The sequence below is a fragment of the Buceros rhinoceros genome, unplaced genomic scaffold (assembly GCF_000710305.1).
Source record: "Buceros rhinoceros silvestris isolate BGI_N320 unplaced genomic scaffold, ASM71030v1 scaffold37476, whole genome shotgun sequence".
Classification (NCBI taxonomy): domain Eukaryota; kingdom Metazoa; phylum Chordata; class Aves; order Bucerotiformes; family Bucerotidae; genus Buceros; species Buceros rhinoceros.
Window position 1 is genome coordinate 564 of NW_010417604.1, and position 8,938 is coordinate 9,501.

General features: G+C 43.0%; 1 protein-coding gene across 1 annotated transcript in view; it reads right to left on the bottom strand.

Moving 5' to 3' along the window:
- Positions 1-350: 350 nt before the first annotated feature.
- Positions 351-8,938, bottom strand: part of ABCB7 (ATP-binding cassette, sub-family B (MDR/TAP), member 7) — a 27,485-nt gene continuing 18,897 nt past the window's right edge. The window contains exons 12-15 of the mRNA XM_010138242.1: positions 8,411-8,582; positions 5,497-5,600; positions 3,807-3,914; positions 351-894 (exon numbers count right to left, since the gene is read on the bottom strand). Coding sequence (XP_010136544.1) covers positions 676-894; positions 3,807-3,914; positions 5,497-5,600; positions 8,411-8,582 — 603 coding nt within the window. The 3' untranslated portion in view covers positions 351-675. The remainder of the gene's footprint in view (positions 895-3,806; positions 3,915-5,496; positions 5,601-8,410; positions 8,583-8,938) is intronic.

Here is an 8,938-nt window from a genome sequence, read left to right on the forward strand (position 1 = left end):
TGTTTTCAGTAGTCACAGTTTTTTTTTCAATTCCATATTTTTGACAGCTCTTAAAAATACTGTTGGTTTTCTTTAGAATAATGCCAATACATTTTCTGATAATCCAGTACAGCAAGTGTTTTCGACGAGTGAGACGGATAATTCCAATATTTGGTTTGCTACCAGAAGCCAATGATGTTTTCTGGAGGCTTTTCTCATTCTTTATGAGGGGGAACATTTTAAACCAGAACGCCAATGAAGAATTTAAATTGCATCTTCCTCACTAGCAAATGAGTTCAAATTAGTCCACTTAAAATTAAAGCATGACGTATTTATCAACCATTAATGATGAGAAATAATGTAAATCAAGGACAAATCTGTTTACAATTTAATAATCCACCTCAAGCGACAACCAGGAGAATTTACCAATGTCTAAAAATTGCCATAAATTACACTGAGTTGAGAAGTTTAAAGATTCCAAAAAAGCTCAGCTCCTGCAGATGCCACTGAATATTAGATTTCTACAGATGTAAAAATAGAACTCCTTTGGTTGAAACTATGTCCCTCTGAGAAACTGTAAAACCCAGAAAACTGCAAAACCCAGGAAGTTTTTGAATGCTGACTTAAAAACAAGAGCTGCACTTTGTCATCTTGTGCATTTTTAACCTGTTAGAGAAGACGAATCCAGGAGCATACTTAGCATGAACAGTTTCCACAGCCTTTCACGCTATTGGTAATTTCTTCTTCCAGTTTCTTCCTCTCCTCCTCTTTGGACATCCGATTGTTCCTCTCCTCCCAGGTTGGGCTGTTATGACTATTTAGTACCTTGCTGCTCTGTGTATGCCACATCTCGTAATAGAGGTTGTTCGGGCTCGCCAGGAGGTCTGCGTGGCTACCGCGTTCCACCACTTTACCCTGCGAAAGAAAGGGAGGAAGTCAGAATCAAGATTCCGGATCTGCAGGAACAGAAATGCTGCCAAGGTATGGGCAACAGTTTCATAGCAGAGGTTACAGCGAGTACCGGTGAGAAGGAGCTTGGGACAGCCACGAAAGATGGAACACGTGCTGCAGCGAATTGGGTGTGACCCTGTCAGCTGGAAACAAGTTGCTGTGTTCTCCAGCTGACGTAAACGGGAATGTAGATGCCTTTTGTCCATCTGGACAAAATGTGAAGCCCACTAACACAGAAAGTTTTACTGTCTAAACTGGAAGAGCTGTTTCAGTAAACACAGACCTCTAGGATGAGGAGCAAGGTGTTAACCTACTACTGCAGAAGTCACATGAATGAACCAAAACAAACATGGCTTTGTCTTTGCTTGATAACCAACACACTTATGCTATGAAGCCACAAGAGGCTTGTCCTAGATAAAAAAAAAAAAAAAAAAAAAAAACACATTTAAAATCAAATCCTAAAAACTATCGATCAGTGTAAATGGTGGTTTTAGAGGGGAGCTCAGTAACTTGTGTCACTGCAACTGCCACCGTGGAAATCGAGGGAGCAGCTCAAGCTCATCCGCCCTGTCCTCAAGAGCAAAGATGATTTATTGGCTGTCGTGGAAACGGGAAGCAAGAGTTGGAGAGAAGCAAAAAACACATTTAAAATCAAATCCTAAAAACTATCGATCAGTGTAAATGGTGGTTTTAGAGGGGAGCTCAGTAACTTGTGTCACTGCAACTGCCACCGTGGAAATCGAGGGAGCAGCTCAAGCTCATCCGCCCTGTCCTCAAGAGCAAAGATGATTTATTGGCTGTCGTGGAAACGGGAAGCAAGAGTTGGAGAGAAGAACTCCAAGTGCACAGCCTGCGCAGTGACACCGCTCCACAAAAACACCAGACTTGTCTTTCTCCTTTAAGATACTCCTTTACATTCACCACCTCCAATTAAAATAACGTATTCACTCACCAGCCAGTCTTTCTTTTGGGAAAAGACAGCAGCGTACGGACAGCTACATGGGTTTTACATTAGTTCCAAATTGTGATCTACAATTAAATCTACCTCCTTGTGACAGCAGCTGATGAACGTGCTGGGGAAAAAATTGGGTCCTGTCACTGCTATTACTAGCTGTGCAGGAGGAATCTGAAAAAACAGACCCTTGACCAACAGAATACTTTGAAATAAATTCTGCAGTTAAGTGGTTAATTTCAAGAGTTCATTGTGGCAGAGACCAGGCTTTTGAATTATGGCCTTCATTTTAGTAACTCTTGAACAGTCGTCAAAAATGTAATTTCTCTACTCGGCTTCCCAGCATTAAGATCAGTATCGTTAATACAGTGTTTGTTTGCTCACTGGGGAATGATTCTGATTTTGCCGAGGCAAAGGTGCTGAAAATCCAGAAATTCCCATTTCCACTGCGAAGCCAAACCAGTCACAACCACCTTGTCCCATCTCCCCCACTGAGCCCGATTCACCTGGTTGTTAACCCAGTGCTGGGCCCACAAGAGGCAACTTTCTGCTGAGCAAACCTCAGCGACGCCTGACGAAGCCGTCGGGCACTGGAAGTGCTGCACCACGCTGCCTGGCTCACTCACCACCTTTAGTACACTAACCACTCAGGAAAGTGAGCGCCCTTTGCTACTCTACAGTCTGAGGTTGTGCTTTTATTTTTAATTTAATGGTTGTGCTGTAACACAAAACACACTCTGAGTAAGCTGTGAAAACTTGCATAGAAAACAAAAAGTCGCATATTCTTTTATAACATGCTCAAAAAAAAAGCCCCAAACATTTGCAAGACGTTTGAACATGCAATTACACAAAGGATACACCTTGGGAAATTATTTTTCAGTGAAAGCTGAAAAAAACAAGCAGATCGAAACCAGATAAAGACTCCACAGAGCAGTACGAGGGATTTATTCCACTGCTTCCTGTTGAGACTCGGATGAAGCTGAGATTTGTCTAGCAAAGATAGTCACGAATGTCATCATTTCGTAAGCTTTTGTTGATTCCCTATGAAATCATTTAATGTACTGTAAGAATAATTCATATTTTTTAGGTATGCATATTTTAGTCACTAAACACACCTGGGATCACAAGCACATAAATAGCAACTGAAAAAAAAAATCAGAGATAAACTTTGCGTCTGTTATCAGCAGATTAGAGCACTCTATCTCCAGCATTATCAGTTAACAGAGGAACTATGAACCTCTAATAAGGCTTTTGTTTACTGTACATCTATAGCCAGACCTGGCCAGTAGAGGCGAAAACGAACTGGGGACAGCCTGGACAGGAGGTAACGGCTGAACAGGGATATCAATAAATCAAACAGTGAAACTTTTTTTTTTGTTTTAAGAACAATCACACTTTTCCGCAGGTACAATAGAGAATGGTGTTCAGATTTACAAAGTAATTAGGCTGAACAATCCTACGACAGTTTTATCTGTATGGAAACAGAATGAGATGTCCTCTCTCCATTGAAAGAAAAAACCCAACAGATGTATGTGAAAAACAGACACTCAGTGAGTGATGAGAATGAAGTGTGAACTGGGGGAACACATTAGGAAGCCTGATCTGACAGAAGCACGTAATAAATCAGATTAAAAACATGTAACGTTAAGCCAGCCCCAAAGCACCAAGTGAAATTCGTCATAATCCATATGAAGAACATGTAATTAAAGGAGAAAACCCACCCATGGAAGTTCCTGCAGCTGATAAACTGTTGGAATCCACTAGGGGAATCCACTATAAGCAAAGCTTGGGCTAGAGTCTTCTAACATGGGTAATTTCCAAAGAACTTTCAGTAGCTTGGCGGGAGTAGATATTTCAAACCAGACTCTCTAAACCAGACACCGGCGTTATGTGAACATGGCACTTTGCCGGGTGATGACCTCACCTGATCCAGCACAATGATTTCATCGGCATCAACCACTGTCGACAACCTGTGAGCGATGAAAACAGATGTGCGGTGTTTCACCATGTCCCTCATGGCAGTGAGAATATTCTGTAGAGTAAAAGAGAGACAAACTCTTACACATTGCTGGGTGGTATGAAGAGAAATAAAATGCTGTCTGAAAATATGCAAATGACTGCAACCAAGTTGGAGAAACACCTCCAGTACTGCTGTAGCTTCACTGTAACGGACAGCTACCAGTAGCTGCAGAAGAAACAGAAGAATCCCCAGCATTAAATACCTGTGGTTTGGGAAAGGCCTCAAACTGCAAAGAAAAGCTGGTGTTCACAGAAAAGTGCTGGTTCCCAAGGGACACGGGAAGAGAAGGGTTAACACAACGCCAGGAAAACCCTCCCCATGCAACAAAAGCCACATACACAGCAGTAAAGGTGTGTAAAAACAATAAATCACCACAGTAAGACTCCGCAATCAATGACAGTTAAAGAAAGAAATCCCTCTCGCTTTCATGCTGATGTGGAACGTGATGTTAGCAATCCTAGGAATTGTCTGTCAGTCCCAGGAACAGACTGTCAATCTCCTGCTCCCTTTGAGAGCCGCCTTCCACCCTCCCCGACCGCAATCAGATGGAAGCCACACTGGCATTAACCGGGAATTCTGCCCTCCCAACAACAAGGGAAGTGTCCACCTGCGCTCCTGAAAAAAAGAACACTCATCTGGGCAGAACACACTGCCATCACGACACGCTTTTGTGGAAAGGACTTGTTTTCATTTGCTGTCTCTAAAGCGCAGCTCTGAGCCCTCCAGCTTTGCTCCTGATTCTTGCAGTAAACACAGCAAAATGGGAGAGAAAGACCCCACGCCGCGCTCTGCAGAACCACGTGTTACCAGCGTTTCAGGAGCGCTGCGGAAGCCGGGCTACACTACAGGGATGTACAGTTTGTACTCCAAGTTCTTTGTGTCCAGACAAGGAAAGTAATTTTGTGATTACAGGTCAACAAATTTGCTCAATAATCGGCATAAGTGAAGACAAACATCGCTCTAGCTCTAGTTTTTGATGACATTTAGTTTGTGAAATTACTGCTGGTGCTGAGAGTCTGGTGTTTAGGCAAGGCTGCAGTTACTGTGGTGGTGTCATGACACCCATGTCACACCACTCTGGTGTTTCGGGCCCTTCCTGGGAAACGAACACAAATTACCACCAGCTCTGCAGGTTACACCCACCTCACCTGCAGGTCACAACAATGCTGCCCAACAGACAAGAGGTTTTCTGTTCTGCATTATGTCACCACTATCTGTTAGACAGTTTTAATGAATACTACGTGTCATCTAAACACCTTCTGAAGTGCACTGGAAAGCTTCATACTTCACAGCCACGGGAGGTATTTGCAAGAGTTAAGAGATGAACATTTAATGGTGAATGGGACCTCAGGAGCGTGAAACAAAATCCATCCGGAGACAGAGCTGAGACTCTTCACTGTGTCTCAAGGCAGACAGAGCTGCTATCTCTGCTCTGGCCTCTAGGAAAAGGGCTTAGGCACACGATAATAAACCAGGAACATAAACGACAGCGGACTGGCAAAGAGAGCGGGACTCCCCCTGAGAGGAAAAGAACAAGGAAAAAGCATTGGAATCAGACATCTTTACAGCACTTAGGTTTTAAGTATTTTTTTACCTCTTCTGTGATGGAATCTAAAGATGATGTGGCTTCATCATAGAGAAAAATAAGTGGCTCCTTCAACATTGCTCTAGCGATTGCAACTCTTTGCTTTTCTCCTCCTGAATGTGGGTGGGAGCAGGGAAAGGAAAGAAAAATAAAAGAGGTGAAGTTACAATCGTGCTATTCTGAGTTCAGCCATGACTGGTTTGGGGGTCAGGTTTTTTTTTCTTAAATATACGCCACAGCTGCTACTGGTAAATGTCTGTACATGTTACACAAGCCACCATACAAGTTCCTGCACCCTGGTAAATCCAAAGTGATTCAAGATTGTTTATCCTTTCAGAAAAGGCCAGAGAACTATTTTGTGTGTGCCACAAGGCAGAAGCATCATACTGCACCAGCGAGCGTGAGCTTCTTCACCTGGTCTCAGCTACGTCCCGTACAGCGCCCCTGCACACACACACGCTGTTTCTCACACACGAACAAGGGTCTGTCCGCGCCTGCTGCTTCTGGTTTCATGTATTTTGCACACCCTTTTTTTTCCTCTCAGGTCTCTCCTTGAAATTCCTCTACCTTCCCACTCCGTAACGGCCCAGAGTTGAAGTGTCCATATCTAACAGCTCACCAGCACATTTCAAAGAACACCATTAATACAGTACTAAAAACCACGCTCACTGAGCAATCTCCTGCCTGGTTTCTGAGGTAACCCAGTTTCAGACCAGTTTCCTTCACAATTCTTACAGCCAACATCTACTCAGGAATAACTTTGGAGAACTTTTATAGGCAGGATAACAGGTGCCTTTGAGAACTTACTTAAAACCTGCTAAACATTTGGTACAACATGCAAACACCTCACGCGGGGCACTTGTTCCCCTTTGTTTTATTCAAGGCTGAACCATTCCATTTACTACCCCTATATTCCTGTTGGCGTCCCATTCCTATCAGGAGAGAACATGCATTAATAAACCATTGATAAGTCAGTTAATAATGCTGCAGTTCAAATATTAAACTCTTTGGCAGAACTCCATAGCAATTAGAACCGTACAATTTACTCAGTCCACTTTAATACAATCTCCCTCTCTCTCTCTCTCCTTTAAAGCGGGTTCAAAACTCACAGCTTGACAATATCCCTGTTTCAAAGACATGCTACAATAACAAAATCCAAGCTCTTTCCTCACTCTTGAAACATATCAACTTGTTCCATGTTTTGATGCTATTCACACTCAGGACAGCAGTGTGGTAACGTGTTGGTCACCAAGTCAGGGCTTTGGGCTGTTACAGCTCGCTCTCTCACACATCCATTAGACCACACTGAAAAGGATTCTACTCGAAAAAGCCAAAATCACTTGTATTTAATTATTTACTGCTGATGAATCAATCATTGAGACCAGTAAGAACTACATCATTTAAATTCATACAAGTTTCTCACTGCAACAAGACTTCCTTGTGCCTTGTTTCGTACCACACAAATGAGGAAACCACACTAGGAGAGAAACTCAGATACTGAGGCTTGTTACCCATGGGACTGCGCTGCCATCAGGGAGGCTGGAGTCTGCATTAAGGTTCTCGATACAAAAACCCCACCAGTTTTACAGAATCAAGACAGCCCTTCTAACAGACAGTTCTCCAGGGTCAGTCCTCAAAGCAGTAAACTCTCCACCTACTGTAAGAAAGGAATCCGGGTTTTTGCATACAGAGAGAACCCAATTTACTACTGGTTTTGAAACTACTCATTTGCTGCACTCAGCAGTTTAACCATTCACAGAACCAGGGCCCCAAATTAAGATCGCAGCCTTTACCATCCCCACATGTCACCACCACCACTCACAGGTCCAGGACCCATGTCAATTGCCATTGGGCTGTTCACCGAGACACCCGCCATGTCAGTGGTGCTGAAAACCTCAGTTTTTCTGTTGGGCATATAAAATGCTTGGACTCCAAAGAGAACCACTTAAAACCACAGAATTTTCACTCCCCTTATTACTCCCATAAAATACTATTTAAAAAAGACAAAACAAGTCAGGACTTTGTGGGGGTTTATTTAGACTCAGAGTATAAGAAGCCTCACTCACCTTACAAAAATATTAAGCAGATTCAGAAATTAATCTCATATGAGTATCAATTTAGGGAGCCACTCTACTAGTCAGAAAACTGGAGATAATCAAAGTAACAGATGCCATATTTTCACAGAGCTACTGAAGGAACTCCGGGAGAGGCATTCGACATCTCCCGTCCATTAAACTCCTGAACCATCTCTGGCCATTACAGCTCTGTTTCATTCAATACCGATCTAAGCAAAGCCCGTGGATACAGTGGACATGCTAGCTCCACATTCCAGCCGAGCACCACAAACTGGCACCTGCAAGCAGAAGCAGCCAGAACTGAATTCCCCAAAAGCGGAGCACACAACTGGTGTATGACCAATTCCATGCGCAATTTGAGGAAGCCAAAGATGAGCATTCCTGAGAGCATCAGCTCTTTCCTTACAAACAGGGCCCAAAGTGGCCACGATGCAGTAACACATCCCATCACCCTCCTTCCTATCAATGGCAGAACCAGAACACCTCTGAATTTCCAGCTGTTAGGAGTTTAGATTTCACAACTCAAATCTGGAAGGTATGTATAAGCCTAACACATCCTCCACGCGGAGCACAAGTCCCTAAAGCCCCCGATGCTATTCACACTCAAATAGATTAGAAGAAACATCATTCTTCTGCTACATGCTTACAGATAACTCACTTAACACTATCTCCCCAAAATACATTCCTTTAAATACCTTGTAGGCTACAGTTGCCATCGACTGCAGATCTCTGAGTTAATACTTAGCCTTACAATTCTGTTATAATGGAAACAAGCTAGAGCCAAGTCTGACTAAGGAAAAATCTCTGCACTGAACTTTGAGGTGGTAAGAGGGATACAAAGACCCTACCTGAGAGCTTGAGTCCTCGTTCACCAACCTGGGTGTTGTAACCATTTGGCATTCGGAGAATAGCATCGTGGATTCCTGCCAGCTTTGCTACTGCATACACCTCTTCCGGCGTGGCTCCGATATTGCCGTAGAGCAGGTTGTAATAGATAGTATTGTGGAAGAGAACAGCATCCTGCATTTATGGAAAGAGTATTTTAAATGAGAATCCATGAACAACGGTTCAGAAACTGTCCTCGATCCATGAAAGAAATCAGTACAGAATAGCTTACATTTTTCTACAAAGCCTGAAGGTAAAAGCATTTGGGGAAATTTCCTTTCCCAAAAACGGGATTAATGCATTTTGTGTCCTAAATGTGTGTATGTCATGCATACTATTACCTCTTTGCTAACTCCTTATGGGTGGTAATCAACTATAGAGCTAAACCACTTAAAGCTGGAGGCAGTTTCGCATGAAACAGCTTAAACACATTTCAGCAACTGTATCTGTATGATGATATAAAAACATATTTGCTGGGGGGGGGGGGGAAA